Below are 27,405 nucleotides of genomic sequence, written 5' to 3' on the forward strand. Positions count from 1 at the left end.
TTAATATTACTGTGAGCGTGGCGAAGACAGCATCGTTATGCTCCCATATTGCTAAATAAATAAGATGAAAAAGGCACTTCCTCCTAATATTATGCATTTATATTCAAGTTCGATTTGTATTGTTTGCGAACACAGGCTAACCATTGTCAGATACAGGAAGAAAAATAAATTTGATATGCAACAGAATGTGGTAAACTTTTTTTACTTGATTGTTAAATGTTACAATTTATAGGTACATCAATAAATCAGTGTTGTTCTCGAAAGGAACAAGTGTACATATAAGAGTCCACGTATTTGTAGTTAAATCGAATAAGAAAGCCGGGGTCTCAATTCGAAGAATTTTATCACAGGCGAGGTATAGGAGAAGACCAATCACCTAATGTATTTTTTGTCACACATTCATAAGGCTCTGAAGCACTATTGCTATTTTTTTTTGTGTCACGTTACCGCTAACTTACATTTGGGCCTGTTAGTCAGAGAATCGAATATTCTGTATAATTAATGTAATGGGCGATTAATATAATCTAGAGGCAACAAATTTATACGTCGCGTATATTGACACAATGTTTAAATATATATGTATATGTAGCATCATACATATTAGTATTTACGAAATATAATACTAGAGAAATACAGTTTACATTACGTCATTAAATAAAAATTATATATAATTGGTATACTTCTGTACCTCATCTATATGGTTTTATGGTAGTTATAGACTGTGTGCAGTCTTGAATGAGAATTTTGAAACTAAACAAAAATTGTTGCCTACCGGCTGGTATAGACATGATTGTTAGACAATGACAAATAAATATTGAAAACAGGCCACAAAGTGGCAAAGACAAAGGCACCGTTTGGTAAGAGAATTGTGTTAGACCATCCGGCACTTACCTCAAAAAATTGAAAGAACAAAAGCATCGTATTCTTTTACACTAAAATTTCTAACATACAATTACAATTTCTTAAAATTTTTACAATTTCGACCATTGCACTCCCCTTCTTTTTATATTATTAAAGGGCATCAATAATGGGTGCAATGACTGACTGGTTCTGAATGCCATAATGTCAGTTATCTTTTTATAATCGTGAGAGTCTGTTTTTGAATCATTCGATTCGGTATTTTTGTTTTCATCCTTCTTCATTCCATCTTGATTCTGTGCAGTTGGGATTACGTGCACTGACAATTTATGTTGAATATCGCGTTGGAGCATTTTCTACAAATAATTTACATTTTAATCGAATACAATTTGCAAAAGTATTGAAATATACATATAATATGATTTTGATATATACCTTAAAGAACTGTACTATTTCGGTTTGTTTTATAGTTCTCAAATGTGCAACCTCGATATTTGCTCGATCAAAATTATATCGTTGCGTCAAAATTTCACTCAAAAAAATGGTAGTTAAGGTACTCATCAATTTTGGCTTTTCTAGTCGTTTTACTGCCAATGACTCTTTGTGTCTATTAAATTCTTCGTCAGACATGTTCGTGATCTTCTCCTAAAGTTATTTTGTACATTAACAATAATTTATGCGTATAATAACTTTCAGATTATGATCACTACATTTTTAACAACAGTTAAAACAAAAATTATGAAAAGACAAAGTTAATAAAACAGTGGCAATTGTTTTGTAATGTATGTATATTCAACCTAAACATAATATAAACAAATCTGATTGAATAAGAATGATTCTAGATAAGATAAAATTAGAAAATCTCTAGTATTAAGAATATTAGAAATTATGGTAATTATTTGGAATACGAGCGACCTCGCCGATTTCAATGATCTTGAAATATGTTATCAAGGTTCTGAACAATTCTTTCCTATACATGTTACCGCCGTTCGGCTTTCGATTTTTAGATATTCGCAAATACAGTAGGACCTCGATTAAAAGATTAAAGCGCATGCCCTGTCAATTAAAAAGGACAGAATTCGCTGTAGTGGTTATCCGCAGTTTTTTGTAAACATCTTGCAATCTAAAGTCGAGTGGCGGTAACGTGTATAGGAAAAAGTGGTTCGAAACGACAAACTTGACAACGTATTTCTAGGTCGCCGCCTATTCCAAATATTTATTGAAATTGTACCTACTAACCAGCATATCTTGCAAGAATGCATCAATTCTTTCTTCAATATACATTGGATGTCTGTCACTTTGAACTACTATTCTTAAGCCTTGTACACTCTCTGTCCTTCGTACACCACTAAATACAATGTACCCCAATTGTTCCTTAGTTCTTAGTGTAGTAAAACATGGCTCTGCAATAAGTTGTGCCAAGAGCTCAAGCAACATATTAGATTCTGTCGATTGTAGACCAGTTTGATAATACACTTCTGTGCACGAGTTTCTATGCGATTTATTTTCTACTTCGAACAAAAAATGACAACCTAAAAAGAAAGCATAACACAAACATTATTTATCCAAGAATAAAAGAATAAGATAATTACATGATTTTCAAATCGATGTACTTTAGTATTATTAAAGTTACACAATAGAACAACATATTGAGAATTTCAGGGAACATTTTTTCATATTTTGTGGCTAGTTTTGGAAAATTCTAGATTTTTCTTTATCTTTGAGGCTGTGTCCAATATTTTTGAATGGGCGAATTAAACAATTTTACATCGCCACATTGTTACCTCCACTCAATTAAATAATGTCCACGATTTTACGTACGTTTTTACGTACATCTCTTTACTTACCATCTTCCAATCGAATTTCGCGATATGAAATCATGTGCCTGGGCAAGAGTGGTATTACTTGAGGAATTGCGCTTGTTAATTCTGATTCTATTAACTTAGCTGTCTCCAAAGCTTCTGATTTTGTAACATTGCCATGTATCAAACACTCAATGTGTACTTTGCTTAAAAATTGTGGAATGAATTCTTGCAACCTTTCAGCTGTTAAATCTGCATAGTAACATAATATTAAAAGAATACTTTTTTTCTAAATTAATCGGTAATCAGTTATACTCGTAATTTTCTAAATTATTCAATTATCGTGTACTCACAAGGAGTTGCTTTTAAAAATTCATCCTTCGTCCAAACGTGTTCCGATAACAAAACGTTAAGGTAATAAACTGTGTGTGTAAGTGGTTGATCTGTTTCAAAGTTTTTTAGGCTTCTGATATACTAAAATTCGTAAACATCTAAGTAAAAATAATCATTATGTATCATATTGTCTGTAACCTATGTAGAAATTCAGTGATACATACACTTTCTTTGAAAACTTCAAATCTCTTTGGATCAACCTTAAAGTTGACCAATTTATTCATAATTTCTTCTAATAATACATGTTGTTTGTCGTCATATCCGTGAATTACTATCTGAAAAAAGTATGCATTACAGACAAAATTATAAGTACATAGTAATGAACAAATCGTAATTTTTCTGTGCTTCAATCTTTCAATAGGTTTTTCTCTCTTTTATATGTATATATATATATTTTCTTATATATGTTTTCTTACATATTTATATTGAAATTAAATATTTCATTTGTTTCATAAGAAAAACACGGAAGAGAAAGAGATACACACGAATTCGTGTTGAACCTATTGAAGGATTACCTTCTTAATATTATCTTAATATTATCTTAAAGTTTGAAGTTAAATTTCCATAATATGTACAGTATATAGCGTTAATATTGTGAAAAAAACTCGTAAATGAATTCATACTCACTGTTATTCCATATTTGTAATTATTAGTTTCAAATTTGAGACATGCCAAATCAGCAGCGTATGCATATTCATTTGAAGCGTCACGAAGTAATTGCACAAACATGGAAGTTAAATTATAGCTAAGAGGATCTATATATGCCAATGGGCTGTAAAATGAATACTCAAATATAATGCGTTTAAATAATAAATATACATAAATACTCATTTGTTTTTCAATCTGTAACAGATTGATCAAATTCTATACATGTATTATTTTTCTTTGTACTTTACCTGGCAAAATCTATATACAATTTAGCCTTGGGTACAAGGAATTCATCATCTTGTTTAAACCATAATCTCATTAATGGAGTGTCTTTGATAATTACAGGAAATTTGGTTACCTATTAGATAAAATTAAATAAATAATTGTTCAATACATAATTAAGAAACATCTAACATTTTTGTAATTTTTAGTTACATTCTCTGCTGGCTTGATATCAAATCGTTTTGGTATAAATTCATTCTTTGGTGGCAATTTAAGGTCTGAATTGCAACCAGCATTACTCCATTTGTCAATTATGCTTTTTGGTATTTTCTCTTTCTTAAATTTAGTGCCATACCATCTTTCAGTTTCGTTACATATATTTTCATATAATTGACCCACAACGTGAATTCTTACTTTCTCCGGCACTAAATATTTCATAATTGATTCAATTAAGTCAGGCTCCCACGACATGAAAAGATTTTCTGCCACCAAAACTTCTTCCATTGGATAATCTTGTATACAGCATACCAATTCAAGGACATACTTTAGCGGTGACTCCTTTTCTTTAAAACGAAAATTCATATCGGCAATGTCTCTATATTCCTTTAATAAAAAGTAATAATAAATGTTGATTAACATTAATAAGCTTCAATAAGCTTTAATTTAATTTAATTTGTCTGTAATTACGTTGTATATCCATTCAACTGGTCCATATTCCTTTAACATATTAATGTATTGGAAAGTCAGAAGAATGATAGCATCAACATGCTGCATACCTTCCTCTGTTAAATCAACAATAACATGAAAGAAGTTAAAACCTCTGGCAGTTGATCGTTTGCCTGACATAACTGCGTTGCACCATCCATTTGCTTTCAATGCGGATATTAACGATCCTTTTCCTTCGTGTCCTAATAAATATGCAAGATAATGTGCTGGCTGGAAGAAAAGTATGAAAAATTAATCTTTATTAAATAATACAAAGAAATGGTAAAGTATATATAAAAATATAATTATTACTGCAGATTTGTAATGATCTCGTAAATCAGGCAAAGGAAAAGTAATATTTAAACTTCTTGTATTTTTGATTGGAACAATGTACCATTTGGTTTGGTAATCTTCTTCGCTAAAAGGATGTTCCAACCAAACAGGTATTTCAATTTCCTTATTTTTTACTTGTGAAAACAATTTTACTGTCATCTCTTCAAGTTCATCTAAACTTTCTAAATGTATAATAAAGTTTTCGTAGCGATTAAAATACTATCTTAATATACAGGGTAAGTCAGTAAAAACTTCCAGTTGAAATAACCTTTTTTTCATTTCACAAGCCTCTTCCAATAAAATGCATAAAATGTATAAAACATTTTTCAATGAAATAAGTGAATAATGTTATTTCAGGTGGAAGTTCTTATTGATATATCATATAGTATAAAGCAGGCATGTCAAACGAACCCGTCGACAGGTACGAGTCTCATAATGTGACGATCTCAAATAACTCATTTATTATTCAGTTATTTGTTGTACAAAAAGAATGTTCAAACAAATGTTGCACGGTTCCCAGGGAGACACACAGTGCTGCAATCTGGTTTTTGTTACTTTTGTTTGACATGCCTGATAGAAAGTATGACAGTTATTATAGTAAAGTATTATTCTTACCTTTCCCAATTACACACAATGCCATTGCATTAGCCGAGTAATAAGTATCATGAAATTCAAGTAATTTTTCTCTTACATTTATGTTCTTTTGCTTTGGTATGGTCTCCAATGTTTCTCTGTTTCCACAACCAAATTTTGAAAAAGGATGATTTGGATTTGCAGATGACCTTTCCACTTGATTAACACGCCAAGTATCGTTTGTCGCGTTTGCTTCGTATTCTAAATGAATAGCATTTAATTCTAGCTCTGTCAAAACTTCTGTAAAAAGTGGTGCTATAAAAAACTGGACAAAACGATCTAATGCCCCTTCTAAGTGGTCTGAATGTACATTAAAATAGTAAGCAGTGTGATCCATATCCGTCACGGCATTACATGAACCGCCGTGTTGCGATAAAAATGTATTATACTCATTGTTGTGGTACTTTTCAGTTCCTAAGAACAACATATGTTCGCAAAAATGTGCTAAACCCTGTAAATCATCTGGATCACTTGAATGTCCTAGAAACAGTACAATATTATTAAACTAATGACACGCGACATACTATTTGAAAATGGGATTTTTAAATTTAATAGAAAAATTTGATTCAACGTTACCAATATTTACATCTAAGGCAGCTGCACTTGTATCAGTTGTAGGATTACTAATAAGCAAAATTTTCATTTTATTTGTTAGCAATAAACCCCTATATTCTCTTACATCGTTCGCCGACTTAATAATATTATCGTATCGCTTTTCTACAAAATTTTGTGATTCCATGTTTGATGTAGATGATTTTATGTCATACGATTTGTATCTGTAAAAATAAGAATGTACACACATATTCTACATATGTTTTCTAATGTACAATATAATTTGTTCAACACTGTCAAATTTGTTTAAAAACTTTTTATTATGGCATAAACGTAGAGACCATAGCTTGCACTTTATCAAAAATACTCTTCATATTTATATAAATTATATAAAAATGTTTAACTTGTCTTTTCTATTTTCACATAATTGTAAAATTTGATTAACTTACTTCGTTCAGATATACGGAAGAATTTCCTGTCAAGAAAAACTTTAGTTTATATATTTTCTATAATGTGCAATTTGTTTATAAACATTGGATCTTTAAATCGTATGTGAACGTGTTCTTAGGTTATATATTGTACGAATAGAACGTGTTTAGTAAATAAAGTGATATTTATATAAGTAGTAATTCTATGTTTTACCAGTTTAGTTTCTGTGGGTAACGAAATAATTTTAATGTTTTGGATCGTTATATGTATACACATATACATATACATGTATATATGTTTATTTTATGTGAGTAATATACGTTATATACACACATTGACGATCAAACGAATTGTAATAAATACACGTAAACTACGCACTCAGTATGATTACGTTTCTTTGATTGTTTCACGAACGTTAAAGAATTCACTTGCATAGACCCCAAGGCCAAATTATACCAAACATCTAAATACGGCATCCTATTTGAAATATTATCATACCTGCGAAATAATAAAGGCCGCAGCGATACATAAATAGGGCGAGATCCTCGTATGCATGTTAAAACCATTCTTATTGAATTTGTTTCTGCATTTTGTAAATGCTATTGATAGTTTAATATCTTGTTATCGTATTTGCTATTGTTGCATTCACAATCCGATGATGGATTGTATATTTTTTAATCTAAATAGGTTGGTGTTCATGACCCTAACCATTTTACTCAGTAATGCGCGAACGTTCAAATAACGACTGTAGTGGACTGTATTCAGAATATATGACATTTATATATATATACATATATATATATATATATATATTTATATATTTATATATATAGAATAGATACTGTTGTTGTTCGCTACAATTCACTACAAATTGACGAATTTATAGCGATACATACTTCCCGCCACCAGAGTCCATAATCTAGGCTTGGAATTAATAACCATTTTTATTGAATTTGTTTCTGCATTTTGTAAATGCTATTGATAGTTTAATATCTTGTTATCGTATTTGCTATTGTTGCATTCACAATCCGATGATGGATTGTATATTTTTTAATCTAAATAGGTTGGTGTCCATGGCCCTACCATTTTACTCATAAAACGCGAACGTACAAATAACGATTGTATTCAGAATATATGACATTTAGTTGGGAATATGTAGATACAGTAAAGTCATTGTAAGTTATTGTTTCTTTCCAGTTGAATGCCCGGGTTCTAATACATATATATATAAATACAAACGCTACTCACTTACACACAGATACTCGCGTGACTCACACAACTCTATATACCGTAGCTATATGTACTTTAATGTACACGCGTACAATTAATCTTGTAAGTGGAAAGGGTAGAAATATATACAGCTTGAAATATATAAAAATAAATATTTATTATAAATCTATTTATTTTCTCTTACAATGTTTCGTATAATAGGTACGCGCTATCTCAAACAAAAGTAATCCAGCGGAACTTCAATAGGATCTGCGAATATAAAGACAAGATGTATTATCGCACATGTTTATACCATTATTTCAGTTCGGCCCTGAGCTATAGAAGGCGCTGAAATACTGGCCACTTCTTTTAACACGGCAGCTTACACCCCCTGGCTCCGTCCCCTTATTCCTATGTCCATAGGTTCAATCAGGTTCAATCGAAGCACTGCTCGAAACCCCTTGGCAGCCCGATGCACTCGGGTAGCTTCAGGTAGCTTGAAACGCGCTCGAGCCGAAAATTATAAATTAAGTTTCTTTTCCCTTCTACGATACATTTTTTTTGCACGAAGACGTTTCAACACTCTACACCTACCGAACCTTAAAAATAACTGGTAAATGTTTCTTTGTATGAAAATGATGAGATTGATTTTATTTAGACTTTGTGCAGCTCTCCTATTATAACTGGCAACAAACCGAAATGAAACTTCATTTGCTTTCTTAATAGTTTAATAGGTTGAAAATATATAATATAACAATAATATATTTTTCTAGATTTTACTGTTCCATAAAATCTGCAAAAGAGTTCATAAAAACTGTTAGTAGAATTATATATTGTTTGCAACTTGGCAATTATCTTTATCTTTTGACAAAATGGCTTTTCCTAACCCAAACCTTACTTTTGTTTGTCATTTGCCCAAATAAATAAGTCCAAAAAATTAGGATGTTATATTAAATAAAATAATTAAACGTTGATTATATACAGCGAAGTTTTATTTAGAAGTAATAAAACTTAGAAGTCAAGGGTTTAATACATGTGTTGAATTAATGACGTAAAATGTCTTTCGTCATTATAAATATACTTGAAAGTTACGTAAATTTTATCTTACGTAAGATAGTATTAGTAAGGTTGCTTATACCTAACCGTGATAAGGCATGATGGCGTTTCTATATATGTAAAGAGCATACAGTAGCCTTTATTCTATCTACCAATAGAAGAAGTCATGTGACATTTATGTGATACATTATATTACCATGCGTTGCGAGTTCTTGAGAAGTTGCTGACTATTTAGTTGACTAACGTAATACTAAACAGTGTTGATTAAAAGTAGCAAAATTCGGAAAGGTAGCGCGTTAACCACCTAACTGTTTTTAGGTTAAGTTTTTTGATACATACTTAATAAAGTATGCGTGCAACTATTGCAGTTTTGTGCGTTTTCCTCGGTTGTTGCAGTAATGTCGTGTTTCTGGAACTTCTTGTGAAGTAAGTATATAATATTTAATTAGACATATATGTATACATGAAAATTTTCTTTTGAATAATATACGCAAAAGTTACATTTATTTGAAATATACTTACATATTATTATTAACGACAAACATAATAATATTACCATTTTTCAGAGATGATCCTGGTTGTGGAAATCTTATCACGTTTGTACAATTCCTTTTTATATCGATAGAGGGATTTTTATTCACTTCAAAATGTGGAAATGTAAAACCCCATATAGGAGTAAAGGACTACTTCGTATTGGTGACAATGTTTTTCATCACAAACGTTTGTAACAATTATGCATTTGATTTTAATATCCCTATGACTCTACATATGATATTCAGAGCTGTAAGTACACAAAGTCAAAATACTCCGATATCTAGTTACAGTGGCTGAAATAATGATGGGTTCGTTTCAATTTGTTGACATAATGCTGTGTTTAATGCAGTATTTTTGATTTTACTTATTACTATTTATTCAATCTAATAAAATTAACCCTTCGATGCCCGACAAGGTCCCTGGGGACCTATGACATTCTGAACGATGCGGCATTTTAATATGGTTCGTCGCAGCCTACGTGACTTTTATAAATGGGATGTCTGGAAGCGATTACAATCGTCATCGATACGATTCCGTGAAATTTTTCATCATAACCGTCGGATTGAAGTCATTTATGGCGAAAAAAGCCATTTATGGTGGAAAAGTTGTCGGCCATCAGAGGTTTAACAAAATACACAGCTCAATTGAATAACACAATGTTAATCAATGTCAATTACAAATTTTCTATTACAACACTTGAATTTTAGTTGCAAAATACGAGGGTAGTCCCAGAAGTACCCGACCTTGACATATAGCTGGCGGTTGTTATTTGAAAAGTGACTATAGCCAAAAGTACAATCTTTAGAAAGCTTAAGTTTGAAGTCTGAAGACGCTACGTTGTTTAGTATTTGTTTGACAGCCACCAATAGCATTATTTCTTAAACTTCATAAATCTGTGTACTTACCACACAAAAACGTTCAAAAAATTTCTCTATCAATAGTAATTTTTAAATATTTCTCCGTGAACCTGAGATTATTTCCTATCTCGTACTCGATAATTTTCAAAGAATTTGTGAAACAGGTACATCTTTACACTAATACTGTTGATAGTCGACGGACTGGTTACACAATGCATAGAACACATTCTTACAAAATAAAAAGAAAAGCCACAGTGCACTTCCGAAAACGAAAATAAAAGTAGAAGCAGTAAACCAGCCGATGCGGCTAGTGAACCTATCATTATTTTGGCCACTGTATAAGATGCTCAAATCTAATTATTATTTCATATTTTCTTAGGGTTCTCTGATAGCAAATATGATTATGGGTGTCATTGTATTGAAGAAAAGGTATATATTTAGCAAATATCTATCAGTGTTTATGATTACTCTTGGAATCGCAGTTTGTACAATCGTTAGTGGTAAACAAATCAAATCGCTGCAAGCTAAGAATGCTGCGCAAGTTCCGACAACTCCATTGGAAGATCTCTTTTGGTGGGTATTGGGAATATCGCTAATGACCGTTGCGTTACTTGTTTCTGCTAGAATGGGTATTTATCAAGAAGAGTTGCATAAAAAGTATGGAAAAAATCCAAGGGAAGCATTATATTATACGGTATGTCAAATTCGCATTATTACTCCTCTGTCAAAAATATCAAAGAATATCTAACATTTATTATCTTTTCAGCATTTACTGCCCTTACCATTCTTCTTGCTATTAGCACCTAATATTTGGGAACATTTTACTTACGCAATTACTTCAGAACCATTGGAAGTATCAATGCTAAATATACATGTGCCAAAATTAATTCTATACCTTATAGGAAACATTCTTACACAGTATCCTTTTACAAATATGCAAATACTATTTAGTCAGTACCAGGGTTGCCATATGAGCGGGCCGCCATGCCCCTTACGTTTCCGTCCCTCGGAAGGAACGTAGGGGCAATAGTAGGCTATGGTGGGGGTATGGTTTAGTACCACAGTACAGTGATGGGATTGTTGGCGCTTTTCACGCGCACGCGCGACGACTCTAGCCTCAGTCAAGTACGAAGATCGGGTACCTTGGTCGCCCTGCTAATTTCCCGCCATATAGTCTCCCACTACTTTCCCCCAGTAGTTCCCCACTTTCGGACGTAGACGTAGACACGGCCCTGACGAAACTCGCGCATGCGTGCGAAAAGCGCCAACAATCCCATCACTGCCACAGTACCACAGCCTTGGCATCAGTGCTTGGGACCACGGGAGCTGCTCTGAGAGCAAAGAGCTGTGCATGCCTGCTCTACGCGGTACGCGGCAGTGGTAGTGGTAAGAGTGGGAGAAGTGAATTACGGAGCATCTAGGCGAGGGAAGGAAACGTAAGGGGCTTGGCGGCCCGCGCATATGGCAACCCTGGTCAGTACAGACAGATGGGTCTAAAAGTTCGTAAATGTTCGTATAAAAATTCGTAAGTGAGGCACGTTTCCGCCAAAATGGGCAAAAATTAAAAACTTTGACGGCCTGCCATTTCTAAAAAATTTCGAAACCGGCTAAATGATGACTTAAAGCCCCCCCCCCTAATTTCACATGGACTACAACACATTTCATTTAGAACAAAATCGACGATGGTGCCTGCAAACAGTGATCGAGTTGGCATGGAATGACCCAGATTAAAAAATTGAATTTACCAATGTGACATAACCTTAACAATCAACTTAGATACGTGTGCATTAGTTCTGTTTATGTATTGACAGCAGAATGCACGTCTCTTACAGTGACTTTAGTAATAACATTAAGGAAATTTTTATCGTTACTTTTCTCCATACTGTACTTTCAAAATCCTTTTACGATCCACCACTGGATTGGTACGCTGCTAGTCTTTGTGGGAACAGTGATATTCACAGAAATAGTACCAAAGATTGCAGAAAGTTTGCATCTTAAGGAGAAGAAGAAAGTTCAATAATAAATGATACCAGGAATGGAACAAGTAAAACTGTTACAAAACGTCTGAATTAAAGTTCATTCCAAGTTAAATATTTTAATAAAAATTAATTTCGTATACTATCTACTTTTTGCAAATACATTGTACATTTACATGTATGTCTTTTATTTTTTATTCAGCTGTTGAAATAATAAAAGTATTACATGTAATATTAATTCCAAACCAGACTTGACTTCAGCCTTTAAGTTCACCCAGTTAACCAAACCTGTTTCCTCTTAATGTTTTGTTGTAATTTGGGTTATTTTTTTTGGTTATGACGACGGATTCAATAAAATCGAGTGAGGTGTCCATTCACTCCATTCAAAGTTTGTGGCTATCGGAAGAATTTCTCATTCAAGTTCCAAAACTAAAAATTAGTAAAATGGTAAGTAATACTTGAAACAAGAAAACATTATTTACTTTTAATGTTGTAACTAAAATTAAATAATACACCTTGTACTTACAAGTTTTTTAATATCAATGATTAAATCATGATAGGTAGCGTCGAAAATCGCACCAATCATTTCTGCAGTACATAAAATATATCCCAATTTGAAAATCCAATTACTCGAATATCAGGTTCTCAAATCCTTGGGAGTTGTATGCAAAATAAATAACATATTAGTCGACTGAAAACTATCGACTAAGTAGTCGATAGTATATCGCGACTAATAATACGTAAGTAATCGATAGTTGAATTTAGTCGATAGTGCCCATCACCAGCTAAAGGACGCCGAATTTTACATTTACCAAATATTGGTTTCTTGCACGTATATTTGTGCTAAAATTAACTAAAGGTAACGGATATTCAATCTTTATAGTTTTATAATTATAGGAAGATTTAGAATAGTGTTTGTGTTTTTGGAATGGTGTTAGTATTCATTATTTACGTACATGATACTGCCACTCCCTAACTCCTCCTTTACGAAGATAGTGTAAACATTTAATCGGTGGTTCTGCAAAATTGACTTATTCAAATAGTAAAGCATAAACTTTATTTATTAAAATATTACAAAGTACAATTATTATACAAAATACATTTTGACATTAAATGCACTCATGTCTAGAAATGTTGGAACCAAATTAATATAACATGTTTAGGTCAAATAATTAGGTAAATTAGATTTTCAACAAACTTATGGAATGTCCTTTATTAATGACCTGCTTTCTTACTTCCGTTTGTATATACACATGGTTTTGTACATCACTTTTCGCTGCGTAGATATAAAGATGTTAGCATTGAATGTGTTCTATCTGTAAAAAGATAAATATAATGAAAAACTGATGTGACAAATGCATAGCATATTATTTTAAATAGTCAAAATCTGTTGCTGCTGATTAGAAGAAATGGATATTTAATATTACATAGACTCCTAGAATTTTGTGTAATCCCAGTAAGCAAACGTGCTTGATTGTGGACGGGCAGCTGTGTGCGCATAAGTACGCATTCTGCCAGTAGAAAGACAGAGCATCGGCTTCTGCCAGGGCTGGGCCTACCAGAATCCAGGACCTAGCGGCCAGCATTATGCCCGGGCAGCTTCTGCCGGGGCCAGGTTGGGCTGATGCCCTGTCTTTCAGTTGACAGAATGCGTACTTATGCGTGCACAGCTGCCTGTCCAAAATCTCGTCATGCTGGGCTCGATTTCTGCTCGGGCAGGCCTGGCTGACTGGGATTGAAAGAATTTGTTTTGGAATTGGTTTAAAAATATAGTCAACGACATTTTTGTGAAATGAAATTGACGTCTTGCTTCTGCAATGTCATTTATTCAACTATCAGTTTGTTTCGACGTGACCGTCGAAACGATGATGAACAAAACACTCCGTGTCACCTACTCGGTGGCAACCATTTAAAGCAGAGGTCCCCAAACTTTTTTGTCTCGTTGACCATGTGCCAATCTTTTCTATTTTGGGTAGACCCCCCTCCTTTCTAATATTGAATTGTTACAAATTCATCAACTTCAAATGTGTTTTTGACAGCTGATACAGTGCTACTCACTTTGATACGTTTAACTGTAGAATGAAAAAGTTAAAAAAAAAACACATGTTAAGTTTTATACATTTATTAATTAGAACGACACAAAATGCAAATATATTGTAGTAAAATTATAACATAAAATAACTACAGTGAAAAATATATGCTTTTAATGGGAGGGATGAGCCTGAAGCTTTAACAGCAAATTTTCAATATTTGGCTTCAACTTAGTTAGGTTTATCGATCGGTGATTTCTAATCTGTTTCTTTTTTTTGTAAGAAGATTGGTAACCGCGCTGAAACTGGAAGATGGCGTATGAAGACGGAAAAGCAATCAAAAACTTTCTCGCGATAGTCCATAATGCAGGATAAGTAATAGGTATGTCTCTCTGAAGCCAAAATTGCTGATATCCCTTTCTGAACTGTATCTTAAGTTCTTCGTTAGTGCTTATTCCGATCAGTTCTTCTTGTAATATGACATCCGTTTCTTCAATGTCACTGTATGGATCGATAATCCATTGTGGTATTTCCATAGTCAAAACATCCTCGAACCTATTTTCAAAGGCTGTGTGAAGCATATTTAAATGTTGAACGTAGGTTGAAACATCATCATCCTGGCAGTTTGTCTGTGACAAATTGGGAAACTGGGAAAATTTGCGCCGTCCAATATTTTGCTTCGTTACTTTAATTCTGACAAGAAAAGCTGAAATGACGGACTTTGTTTTTATCAAATTTAACTTCATTAAGTGAACAAGTCTGTTAAATAAGCAATGTCTGGGGTTTCCACTTAATTCAATTTTCTTTTAAAATTGGATCTTTATCATCCAGAAACTCTAAAACTGTCTAAAAAAGTGAAATAAATTTTGTCAAACATAAACCTTTTGACAGTCAGCGTACTTCAGTGTGAAGGAGCAATCGATGAAAGTTTTCATCATTTGTGGAGGAATACGGTTCTTGCGACGGAACAGCAAGTTTTTACAAGTTACAAGTATTGCGAATTCCTGCAGACCAACCCTAGGTAATTACGGTTACCATTGTGCGCTAGGTTCGGGATGGCCCTTCGAATGTTCCCGGTTTATGACTGTAGAGGACTGGGGTTACTCCAAAATAAAAAAGACACGCGTAAATTGTGTAGTTTTACTAAGGCCTAAGGCCGTCCACACACGGGTCGATTGTAATCGCGTCGTGAAGTTCGTACGTCTTGCTCGTCATGTACGATTCATGCGGCGGACGCGATTCCGTCCCACGGACCTAAGCATCACAATAACCTGAAGAGATATTTAGGTGTCCTGTTTTACACGAAACACCCTGTATATTAGATAGTTCTGTAGTTCATTGAAAGAAAATTGAGCGACGCACAGTGGGCTGTATGCCCGATTTCAGCAGCCATAGCTAGTTCAAAATTCGCTCAATATTGAAACTGCTGTAACTTTGCTAAAATTTATCCAAATTTGATGAAAAGACAACCATTTTAAAGCTTGAGGTTTCTACTTTTTGTACTGTATACGGTTTTTGCTGAAACGGATGTTTCGAGTGCAAAATTTGTCCATAAAGAGGAGCGTATTAGATTGTAAAGTTTGTAGCTATTTTTCAATCAAGTACTGCGGGGGGATTACGAACAATATTTTAACATTATTCGTCTATTTTATGTACACTATCGGAAAGTGTAATTATTTACAATTAAAATATCTTCTTAAAATAGTTATTACAAAGAATAATCTCCGTTATTTATAATAGTATAGAAAAATGTTATGAACAAAATTTGCAGGGTTCAGAGGGGGACATGTTGTGGCACAAACATTTTCTGCGTGAGTGGAGGCATATAGGAGATTTCAAGGTCATCTTGATTTTTTTAAACATAATGTCCTTTTTTATACCATATATCCATAGAGTATCAAATTCTGAGTATAAAAGTGTTGACCTTCGTATGTCCTAAACCTAATAGTTAACGACCCTAGTAGCATTTACGGTTGGCGTTTCGTTGGGCCTACGTTAGGGGTTTGCGTTGGGCAACCGTTAGAGATGTCGCTCTTTTTTGCAGTTGGCCCAACAGTCAGGGCCAACGTTGGGCCAACGTTCAGCCAACGTTCAGCCAACGTTGCGCCAGCGTCGGGCCAATGGTAATACCCAACGTAGGGCCTACATTACTATAATACGAAAAGCCAACAAAAGGATTCTTTCTGTAGGGTCAATTAATTATATGTATACATATATATATGTGTATTATAAAAATATTTTATTTTTATATCTCACAATCAGTCATTTTGTGAGGTAACAATTTTTACCTCACATATTATATTAATATATAAGTACTAACTTATTATGCACGCTAGCATATAACGGATTTCTTACATATATATATGTACGAAATGTATACATATATTACATAGTATAAAAGTAAGATTCCTTACATTACATATTATATTACGTACATAACACACATTGCACATTAGTAATATGATATTACATTCATATTACATACATAACACACATTGCACATTAGTAATATGATATTACAGTAAATGTTCTATAAACGCGAACGCATCGGGGGGATTTCTTCGCGTTTTTCGATCGTGGTCCTACTTTTTTCGAGCTTCAAAGGCCGAGCCGAACGTAGAGAAGGACAGCGCGTGTAAAGCGAGACCACGCGCGGGCCTTTGAACTGTGCCGGCGACTTCGACTCTCCGCGTCTCTTTGTATATGGTACAAAAGTGAATTTCTCGTAAAAAGTATACCTTATAAGTATAATAGTATAAGTATATTTTTTTAGCTAAGTAGCTAAAAAAACTTCTATAAAATAAAAATCTGTTAGTGTATGTAAATAAGGTAAAAATTACTAATACATAGGTGAATTCGTTGAAAAATAAAAGCGTGTTAACAGAATTTCAAACTTCCGACAAATTTCAGTGCTTTATGGATTCGTGAATGGGTAAACGAATGATGGGAGATTGTTCCTCAGATATTCAACTAACTGAAGCCACAAAAATTTTACAATTTATGTAAAGTTTTAAAAATTGAATTTTGATCGTTGAAATCGGGCATACAGCCCGAACAGTGAATAATAAACAATTAATCAGAGAGAGAGAGTGCTGTTTTAATAATAATTGATATGTAATATTTGGTATTAGATTTAGTGAATAATGTGGAAAATTAAAATATTATTATTTATTTACAGGGAATGTAATAAATCAGCTGGGTTGAAACACATGAAATAATGTTTCGTATACCAACAATTGGGGCACTGATTCTGGTTGTTTTGAGTAGTGTATCGTCTCAGAATATATTAGATGGGGAAATATCATATCAGTGTCCACAGCATTGGATAAAATTCCAAGAATATTGTTACCGTTTTATAAAAAGTCCTATCAGAGAAAGAGAGGAAGCCAGAAAGAATTGTCAAGCCTATCAGAGTGAACTTATTACAATTAATTCTTTGGACGAACATGGATTTGTGTTGTATCAATTGTTGTGGCAAGATCCTCAACATCGGAAATGGTATACTGGTATTAAATATCAGAATGGAAACTGGATGAACGAGGGTGATAATACTCAGTTACTAAATATGGATAATGCATTCCTACCTGAGCGAAATGATAATCTAATTAGTAAAGATTATTTGGTATATTCTTATGACAATAATTTGCAACGTTGGGGACTAGAGAAAGTAACAGGCAAAGAGAGGTTACTATATATTTGTGAAGCTCCGATTTCTACTTTGCATAATTTAGTAGAAGATGATCGCACTTATCAATATGGTGTCGAAATTGATAATCCTAATCAAATACCTAGAGGACCATATTTTATAAAACAGCCTATAGATAAAGTATTCGATGTGTCAACAAGGAAGATAAGTAATGACGTTTCGTTAAGTTGTCTTGCGGGTGGTTATCCTGCTCCAATGTATGAATGGTTTAAGGAGGATTACGAGAACGACAGATTAATTGCTACAAAAATAGATCCATTAACAAATGTTCGATATACTGTGAGTGGAGGTACTTTAATTATTTATGAACCTGATCAGGTAATTATATTTTATGTGTATTATGAAATTTATTTAATAACTAGGGATGTGCGTGTACCCGAGCCTCGGGTCGGGTCGGGATCCCGAAAGTTTATAAACTTCGGGTACCCGAAATGGCAGTCGGGTCGGGGTTCCGAAAGTTTGCAATATTCGGGTACCCGATGGTGGAGTTATTTAAATCGAAATATCTCGTGAACTAACTTTTCGACATACATGGGTTAGTACCTTTTTATAACAAACATCCAGCTGCATCGATTGATGTATTAAGAAATACCTCATGCCATTTAAAAAAATATCGATGACCTTGAAATCTTGTAAAGAAATGACCTTGAAGATTTCACCCTGCCGTCCTCACCCTGGAGTCCGAAGAAAGAGAACACCTAAATATCTCTGTTACTTTTCGTTGTGCAGGGTGTATAAAAAGTAATGGTCATCCGTCCGAGGGGTGAATCTACACCTCTGGATTGGTGGACATTTGTAAGAGGAACTAGCCCCAAAATTGTTTATAACAAAAACAATTGTTGTTAAAGTTTTTTTTTACATCAACGCCTACTTATCAAAATGTTTGAAAGGAGCCGTATGTCGCAAACAAATAGTTATTGATATATTAGCTGGTAAAGTTTTTGCAAAATCTGATTGTATGGAATTATACGTATAGACAAAAGCCTACTACTACACTCCACACGTCCGTGTCGATGAGACAGAACATGATCGTGTGCGTGCCTCGAAAAACGAAATTTAAAGGGACATTCGTCGCTAGACTCGTACCAAGCTCGAGGTACCAAATTTCGGGTACCCGCACACCTCTATTAATAAGACATCAAAGATAAATAGTACTAAGAATAGCAATTAACTGTTTTTAGACAGTAGACAGAGGTTCATACCATTGCAAAGCTACAAATAAGTTTGGCACAATTATATCCGAAAGTGTCGAATTGTCATTCGGTTACATATTGGAATTTAATTTGAAACGATCAGAAGAGCGTGGTGATCAAAATTGGGGTAAAGCTGTATACTGTGATCCACCGCAACATTTTCCTGGTGTAAAATACTATTGGGCACGTGATTACTTTCCAAACTTCGTGGAAGAAGACAAACGTGTTTTTGTTTCCCATGATGGGGCACTTTATTTTTCGGCATTGGAAATGATCGATCGTGGAAATTATTCTTGTAATGTTCAAAGTGTCGCATCAGATACTGGCCGCAACGGACCATTCTTTCCATTGAGAGTCGATTCACATTGTAATTATTTTTTTACTTATAATTATTCGGTAATACAACCATATTAAACAACCATTTGATATATTTATTGATTCTTCTTCTTCTTTTCAGCTTCCTTTCAGCAGTTAAAATTTCCCAATAACTTTCCAAAAGCATTTCCAGAAGCGCCAGTTGCTGGAGAGGAAGTTAGACTTGAATGTATTGCATTTGGATAGTAAGTTATCCCAATATTTTCTTATGCATATATGTACAGCGAGATCACGTGACATAGAATATACAGGGTGTCCCACGCAACTGGAACAGGCTGTACCTCCTAAACGGTCGGGAATAGAGGAAAATGTTATAAGAAAAAGTTGAATGGCATCAGACGGTGCATACTTCGCAACTAATTTTATGCACTTTTGTGTATCGGTGCACCAGAAAAATGCAATTGCACTTTTTTAAAAAATGGAAACCTACATTTTCGACTGCACCAATCGATGCAGTTTGCTGTGCTCTACAGAAAAGTACTAACATATTTATGCCCTAAACTTACTCGTTAGGAAGTTATCGAAGCTAAAAGTTCACTGATTTATAATGGAATTGTGGGAGCTCGGGAAGATGGGAAGTGATAAGAAAGGAGCTCGACCAATATGAAAGAGAGGAGGAAAAAAGGAGAGCGTTTCGTCCTAGGCCCGCTAGAGGACTCATCGGTAAGGCTATCTAGCGGGCCCTGCCTTAGACCAGGGGTGGCCAACCTATGGCGCATTGGATGATTACAAGTGGCGCATTGGATCCTTGCGTCTATATTTATTTTTTTGTAGTACGCACTATAACTGATTCCATACTCATGGTATGCAGAAGGTTGACCACCCCTGCCTTAGACGTTTGGGATGTCGGAAGGCGGTTGAGGACGGTATATATACAAATCATTGAGGAATCGAGTACTTGCGGGAAAGGTCTTTAACTGCCTGCCCCTCTCGTGGGCAATTTTTGTTAACCGTCAATGTTATTTTCATCTCGCTATAACTTTGTAAAAAACCAACATAGCAACAATTTGAAACAGAGCATCTGAAACTAGAGGTTTCAGGCTTTCAAACCATTGTTTAACGATATCGATACAGCAATTTTTGACGGAGTTATGATCACGCAAAGTGGGACCAATTTTTCGGGTTCGCACAAGTGATCCCGTAATTCTTTTGAGGAGTGTATTAACATGGAATTATGCCACTCTCGAAACCATGCAAGTTTCGTCTGACAAATTTTTTCTATTACCAACAACAACCAACTTATCCAGGTGGCCTGATTTAGGTGCCTCACCCTGTATATGTATTATTTCGCTTGCTATAATTGCGCTTCTCTTGTCTTTATTCATATACTGATACTGACATCATTATAAATACTGTATGTCAGTGCTCAGATTTACTTACTCGCGACGGCCGAGTTTCGTAGGCTACGCCCCATCGAACCGGCCGAGTTTCGAAGGCTACGCGCCCTCGACCCGGCCGAGTTTTGAAGACCACGCCCCTCGACTCGTGCGAGTTTCGAAGGATACGCCCTCTCGACCCGGCCGAGTTTCGAAGGCCACGCCCTTACGACTAGGCCGAGTTTCGTAGGCCACGCTTCCTCGACCCAGCCGCGCCTCTCGCTCCCCGTGGCGGAGCCTAGTTGGCAGCTCCTCAGGCGCGTTCCATACTCGCTATTCGTGGCGCCAAGGAGGGGGTGTAGCCTTCGAAACCTGGCCGTCGCGAGTAAGTAAATCCGAGTACTGCTGTATGTCGTCATAAAATTTCTGCATGCATTTATTCAATTTCCTTTTCCAAAATGCAGTACAGTAAGAATGTGGAAGAAATACTAAAAATATTGGAAAGTAATTAAAACATAAACGTTCTTTAATTTTATTTAGCCCTGTTCCATCTTACAACTGGACGCGAAGGGGTGCGCCATTGCCACGTGGAGCACATACAGCTAGTTACAATCGTGTATTAATAATACCAAAAGTACACGTTGATGATCAAGGAGAATATATCTGTCGAGTTCACAATGACAGATTTTCAATTGATAATTCTGTCAGATTAACTATACAAGCAGCTCCTAATTTCACAATTCCATTAGTTGATAAACACATGGATAATAGAGGAGAATTGACTTGGACATGCGAAGCATTTGGAATACCAGATGTAACTTATAGTTGGTTTAAAAATGGTGAAGTATTGGATATGGAAACATTGCACCCTGAAGATAAAGGCCGTTATTCTATACAAGATAACGTTCTAAGTATAAAACTGTTAGACCCAGAAAGAGATCCAGCTATGTACCAGTGTCGTGCCAAAAATCAATTGAAAACAAGATATTCGTCTGCACAACTTCGAGTTTTATGTAAATTCTCTTATTCAAAGCTTCCGTTTAACAAAGTTTAATTAGGCCTGCATATAAATACATTTTTCACGTTGTAGCATTGAAGCCATCGTTTAAAAAACGACCTATGGAGCCTGAGACATATGCGGCTGAAAAAGGCAACGTTACAATTGTTTGTAATCCTGAAGCTGCACCTAAACCAAAATATGTCTGGAAAAAAGATGGAAATGTAATTGGTTCAGGTGGTAGACGACGAATCTTAGAAACTGGTAGCCTTATAATTAGCCCAGTATCTAGAGACGATGAAGGTACTTACGTTTGTACTGCTACGAATCAATATGGAACTGATGGAACTCGTGGACGACTAATAGTTTTACGTAAGTTAATATTAATTATAATAAAAAATTTACACGTTCAGACCGGGTGATATGTTTTAACATTTTCGAGACTAATAAGGGAACATACCGATTTTGATGGAACCTTGGGAAAACGTTGATCTTAGAAAAAAGTGGTGAAAACAGCTTTCAAATTTGGGACTCTAAAAAAACCGATAACTTTTTTAATATTGGACTATACGGTTTGGACTTTTTTGAGAAGTTAGAGCAATTTGTCGGAATTTTAGAGAAAATACTAAAAGTAGTGTTTTACAAATTTACAAATTTACAAAAACAAATTTTTTAAAATTCTGTGGGTGCTCAAGGAACACCATTTTATCGAGAAGCTTACGTTACTGTGGCTGAAATCGTCGCGCATGCGCGAGAAGAGGTATGCACGATCGAAGCACTGCCTAGTAGTAGTGATAAAAAAGTCACATCATCCGCATACCCGAAAGTCACATCAATCGCGGGCATACTGTAGATCTATTTTTTGTTGTTGATGGTTCTACGGGTCCAGAATATTACTTTTAGGTTGTTCGGCATATTTTTATTTCTTCTTTGTATATGGTTTATATAGCTTAATATAGGACACTGATCTTCCTATATCTTTTGCTATGTCCTGCGTCTGCTAGCAGGATCTGCCGCCAATCTACCGGCAGATTGCTTACTGGCTTACTAAAATTTTATGTTTTATATGTAGACGGTCCACAATTTTTGGAAAGGTTACCGCAACACATAACTCTAGCAGTCATGCAAAATCAAACTTTACGATGTATGGGAGATATAGATGAAATGCTGGATGTTGCTTATATTTGGAAGCACAATGGTCTACGTATCAGAGATGAAGATCTAATGAATAATCCAAGAGTGCATATAGACGGCGAAGAGCTAAATATAATAAATGCCACGTTTGCTGAAGCTGGAGAGTACGAATGTATAATTAAAAGTGCTGTAGGTGAAATTTCTAGCAAGACAGTAGTGACAATAGAAGGACCGCCAGGCCCTCCTGGAGGTGTCCAAGTTGTAAATATTGTAAAAACTTCCACAACTTTACGTTGGACAGACGGTGCTCTTAATGGTAGACTAATTACAATGTACACAGTAAGCGCAAGAACCAACTGGAATCATACATGGTTCAATGTTATAGAAAGTATGTAAAGGTTTATAATTTGTTTGTTACAAATTCCTATAATGTACATTCATTAATGTATTAATATTCTTTCAGATATTACTGCCATTGAAGTAGATAGATACAACGGTAGAAAGGAGGCATATTTAGAAAATATTTTAAAACCATACACTACTTATTCATTTGCTGTATCCGCATATAATGAATTAGGATATAGTTTACCATCATCGCCTTCTCCGCAGTATAGCACGCCATCGGATAAACCAAGTAGTATTCTGTCAAACATAGGTGGAGGAGGTGGGAAAATTGGAGATCTCACCATTAAATGGGATCCTCTACCACCATCTGATCAAAATGGTCCTGAAATTTACTACAAAATCTTTTGGCGACGAAAATATCACGAAACGGAGTTCCAATCATTGTCCTTAAAAGAATATGGCAATGTTGGCAGAAGTGTTGTACAAATTCCACAACAATATTATTATACAGAATACGAGGTTAAAGTACAAGCAGCTAATGCTTTAGGGTTTGGACCAATTTCTGACGCAGTTACAATATTTAGTGCAGAAGATATGCCGCAAGTAGCTCCTCAACAAGTGGTTGCACATAGTTACAATAGTACTAGTTTGAACGTTAGTTGGTCACCAATCGAACAAACTCGGGAAAAAGTACGAGGCAAGTTAATAGGCCACAGAATAAAGTACTGGAAAGAAAGTAATCGAGAGGAAGATTCAGTGTACTATTTATCTCGAAGTACAAGACCTTGGGCTCTTGTAGTTGGTCTACAGCCTGATACCTACTACTATGTGAAAGTAATGGCTTACAATTCTGCTGGAGAAGGTCCTGAAAGTGAACGATATTTGGAAAGAACATATCGAAAAGCACCACAAAAACCACCATCTTCTGTTAATGTGTTTGGTGTGAATCCTTCGACGGTTAGGGTTGTGTGGCGTTACGTACAACCAAGTTTAGAAGAGGAACCATTAATAGGATACAAAATACGTGTTTGGGAGTTAGATCAAGATATGAGTACAGCGAATGATACTATAATAAGAGGTGGTTCAAAATTAGAAGCGGATATTATAAATCTAAGTCCTGGTAAAGCATACCATTTACGTGTGCTTGCATATAGTAATGGAGGTGATGGACGTATGTCAAGCCCAACATATACATTCCAAATGGGAGATGCAACCGCTTTTAGAAGTACTGCCAGTAACAAAATCTTGGATACCGCTCTTGGCATATCTTTATTAGTACTTCTACGCATTTTTGAAGTCCTATAATATACGAATACCTTTTCTATTATTTACACTTAACAGATGTAATATAACAACAAACGTTTAAAAGAGTAAGGTGAGGAGAGTAAGATTTCTATAAGTGGACAATAATTATATTACCATGTAGTTCTGTTATTTCTTGTATGTATATGATCGTTTGTATCTTGCATACGTGATAACAATTTTATCGTTACAACTGCAAATAGAAAGAACACATGACATTTTTTTATTTTTATAATTAGAAAATATTGTATTATATAATAACTAAAAAATTAAGAAGATGATGAACATTTATGATATGATTTATTCATTTTCTTAGAGGTCAAAATACAATAGGTTTATTTTATGTAATGAGATTTATCGAACGTAAAAAAGATGTGAAACAAAAATTATAGTTTCAATATAGTCCGCACAAAAGCAGTGAAATTTATACTTCCTACAAATTAATTTAAAATAATGTTTATCTGGATCTTTAATCTCTCAAAATTGCAATTAGAACTTTGTCCTAACGTGAACATTTTCGCTATGTTCTTGTTAATACATGATGTCAGTTCTTTCGTATGTATTATTATAGCTGTGTTCTTTATATTTTAATATTTATCTCATACAAAATGATTGAAAATAGAAAGGAAAATGAAAATATTTTGCAGTACTTGAGAGGTTAAAAAGGAACACTGCAAGAAAGCGTATCTATCCGTCCATATTTATCCAGATAACAAAATGTAAATATTTACCATATTTTATAAATAAGAATTTTAATGCTATTGTATTGTTAGGGACAATAACGAAATAGTTTATTAGAACAGCTTCATAAAAGAGCTCATTAACAAATTCTATCACTGGAATAATTATCATTACCTCTGTGACGATCTTATATAATATTACACGTTTTTACAGCTACAGTCTTCCCTCCCATAGTGAGAAAATCATCGCTACCGAAAGTGTTAAAATTGTATCCCCACTATTAGGGGGGTCTCCCTTGAACGCTTGGTCGCACTATGTACAGTAAAAGCTCCTTCGTTATCCTGAATCGTGGGCACGATCGTTGTCCAGTGCCTAGCCTTTCCACTGCCTGTCAACGCCGCACAGTGGGGTATTTGGCTTGTTTAGCGCGCCAAAACTATTGCGACGTTATTAATAGTGTGAAGGTCATACTATTATTTATCGTTGAATTTGTCTTAACACCAGCTACAATGTATAAAAAGTTATACTATAACTTATATATAGTATATAACATTATATAACAGTTTCGAAGGCTACGCCTCCTCGACCCGGCCGACTTTCGAAGACTACGCCCCTCAATCCGGCCGAGTTTCGAAGACCACGCCCCTCGACACGTAGCGCGTGCGCGATAGGGACTGAACGGTGGAATAGTATAGTGGAAGGGGATAAAGGTGGAGAGTCTGGAGAGGGAATGAGGTTCGTTTCAACCTCAATCTGGCCACACTGCCTCAGTCCCTTTTTGTCGTTTACGCGCTTCAAATAACGTAGTACTTCTACGGTTTGTGAGACTTCATAGCCCCCGAGGTGTCACACTATGGAAGAGAAGACTGTATGTAACTCCATCACCATAATTTTAGTTTATAAATGGAACAGAGATCTTTTTCAATTATTGTATTACTAGGTAAGAATTGCATACAATATATGTTTTTTAAACATTGTATTAATGTATTATTTACTCCTGTTGTTAAAAATGACTATATGTGCCTGTTAATAATTGTATATTTTTAAAGTAAAAAACAACCCAAGTGGCTAATTACAAAATATATGATTATGTGTATACAGCAGTGCTCACTTAAATTTGCAAAAATCTGTTACATTTTTTGTACTCTCAACCTTTTCAAAATCTGCAAATGGCAAATCGTTGGTTCCTACGACAACCCATTGCAGACGCTTACCATTAGAAGAAGGGATCTCCGTAAAAGTGAACTGCTTGATCAGGATTTACACACGACTTTCCGAGAAAATACATCCGCATGTCCATCTGGCCATGCCTGATCTATGGTATAAAAAATGGGACGAGAAAGCGCGACGCGCGGAGCAGACAGTCGATTTTTGTTACCAGTCGGGCGATTGTCTGGTAGCTATCCTCAAGGTGACCACTCACACGTTGCCAATGGGTCCGGGGTGGACGTCGGAGATGCAAGCGAGCGGTCACTTGATGGAGGGTGTGATTTTCGACCTCAAGGGGATGAGGTCTTCGATGTGTGGGGGTGTTGACCGGTGGACTACTTGCGCCTTGGCTGAGGTGGGGCTGATACTTGACCGACCATTTCCGATAGGGCTGCTGTTGGGGCCACCGATACGGCCGCGACGTGGGCACGTCGAGCACGGTGTCATGTGGAGGTGCCAAAATTGTACCCCCGATGAGGAGGTGCCCCGGCGCGGCGTCCACGGCGTCAAGTCGTTAGGATCGTCCGCCGCCGTCTGGCGGGTGCGGGACTTCGAACGCGTCTCCAACTCGCAACGAAATGTCCTGTTCCTTCCGTAGGCGAGAGGGTCGTCGAGATTGTCTGGTGCGGCCTGAAAGTTGCGTGGCTTCGGACACGTCTCCACCTGGCAAGGAAACGTCGCATCTCTGCCGTGGGTGCGAGAGTTATCGGTGATAATTCGTCGGAGTATTATTTTTCTGTATTGTCGCCTCCTTGCTTGTCGGTTTCCACGCTACCTGTTGTTAGCACGCCTCTGTTTGGTGTCCTTCACGCGAAAATAAAATGCATTGTTCGGCTAAGCAAGAAATCCAGTGGCGTTTGGCAAATTACACAATAACGCTTAATTAATGGGACAGATTTTTACTTCGTGT

The 27,405-nt window shown here is 35.3% G+C and overlaps 4 protein-coding genes across 13 annotated transcripts in view; 2 read left to right on the plus strand and 2 right to left on the minus strand.

Moving 5' to 3' along the window:
* Positions 1-183: 183 nt before the first annotated feature.
* Positions 184-7,334, minus strand: Ide (Insulin degrading metalloproteinase). Of its 5 annotated transcripts, none has more exons than XM_076441662.1 (15): positions 7,074-7,334; positions 6,596-6,621; positions 6,171-6,370; positions 5,577-6,074; positions 4,941-5,143; positions 4,611-4,859; positions 4,137-4,526; positions 3,950-4,059; positions 3,681-3,825; positions 3,218-3,328; positions 3,014-3,134; positions 2,706-2,912; positions 2,098-2,390; positions 1,294-1,503; positions 184-1,214 (listed from the first exon to the last, which is right to left on the minus strand). In XM_076441662.1, the coding sequence occupies exons 3-15, from the start codon at positions 6,331-6,333 to the stop codon at positions 972-974; spliced, it is 2,943 nt and encodes a 980-aa protein (XP_076297777.1). In that variant the 5' UTR covers positions 6,334-6,370; positions 6,596-6,621; positions 7,074-7,334; the 3' UTR covers positions 184-971. The 5 variants fall into 5 exon arrangements, with proteins under 5 accessions (XP_076297777.1, XP_076297779.1, XP_076297776.1 ...); XM_076441664.1 differs by lacking the exon at positions 7,074-7,334 and adding an exon at positions 6,789-7,064; XM_076441661.1 differs by lacking the exon at positions 6,596-6,621.
* A 1,588-nt stretch (positions 7,335-8,922) lies between these two features.
* On the plus strand, positions 8,923-12,452 carry Efr (ER GDP-fucose transporter). Of its 2 annotated transcripts, XM_076441659.1 has the most exons (6): positions 8,928-9,084; positions 9,159-9,266; positions 9,407-9,623; positions 10,611-10,925; positions 10,998-11,149; positions 12,008-12,452. In XM_076441659.1, the coding sequence occupies exons 2-6, from the start codon at positions 9,190-9,192 to the stop codon at positions 12,249-12,251; spliced, it is 1,005 nt and encodes a 334-aa protein (XP_076297774.1). In that variant the 5' UTR covers positions 8,928-9,084; positions 9,159-9,189; the 3' UTR covers positions 12,252-12,452. The 2 variants fall into 2 exon arrangements, with proteins under 2 accessions (XP_076297772.1, XP_076297774.1); XM_076441657.1 differs by having other exon boundaries at positions 8,923-9,266.
* Positions 12,453-12,513: 61 nt separating this feature from the next.
* On the plus strand, positions 12,514-26,263 carry LOC143217399 (contactin). 5 transcript variants are annotated; one of them, XM_076441647.1, is made up of 9 exons: positions 12,522-12,654; positions 14,524-14,619; positions 17,416-18,261; positions 19,125-19,503; positions 19,594-19,696; positions 21,368-21,840; positions 21,918-22,196; positions 22,897-23,346; positions 23,422-26,263. In XM_076441647.1, the coding sequence occupies exons 3-9, from the start codon at positions 17,455-17,457 to the stop codon at positions 24,606-24,608; spliced, it is 3,678 nt and encodes a 1,225-aa protein (XP_076297762.1). In that variant the 5' UTR covers positions 12,522-12,654; positions 14,524-14,619; positions 17,416-17,454; the 3' UTR covers positions 24,609-26,263. The 5 variants fall into 5 exon arrangements, with proteins under 5 accessions (XP_076297765.1, XP_076297762.1, XP_076297764.1 ...); XM_076441645.1 differs by lacking the exon at positions 12,522-12,654 and adding an exon at positions 12,932-13,066; XM_076441646.1 differs by lacking the exon at positions 12,522-12,654 and adding an exon at positions 12,935-13,066 and having other exon boundaries at positions 14,521-14,619.
* Positions 26,264-26,305: 42 nt separating this feature from the next.
* The window catches only part of Rh50 (Rhesus blood group-associated glycoprotein Rh50), a 28,239-nt gene continuing 27,139 nt past the window's right edge, over positions 26,306-27,405 (minus strand). Inside the window, exon 12 of the mRNA XM_076441651.1 lies at positions 26,306-27,299. The gene's annotated coding sequence lies outside the window, so the exon portion shown is untranslated. The remainder of the gene's footprint in view (positions 27,300-27,405) is intronic.

This window comes from Lasioglossum baleicum, chromosome 16, assembly GCF_051020765.1.
Source record: "Lasioglossum baleicum chromosome 16, iyLasBale1, whole genome shotgun sequence".
Classification (NCBI taxonomy): domain Eukaryota; kingdom Metazoa; phylum Arthropoda; class Insecta; order Hymenoptera; family Halictidae; genus Lasioglossum; species Lasioglossum baleicum.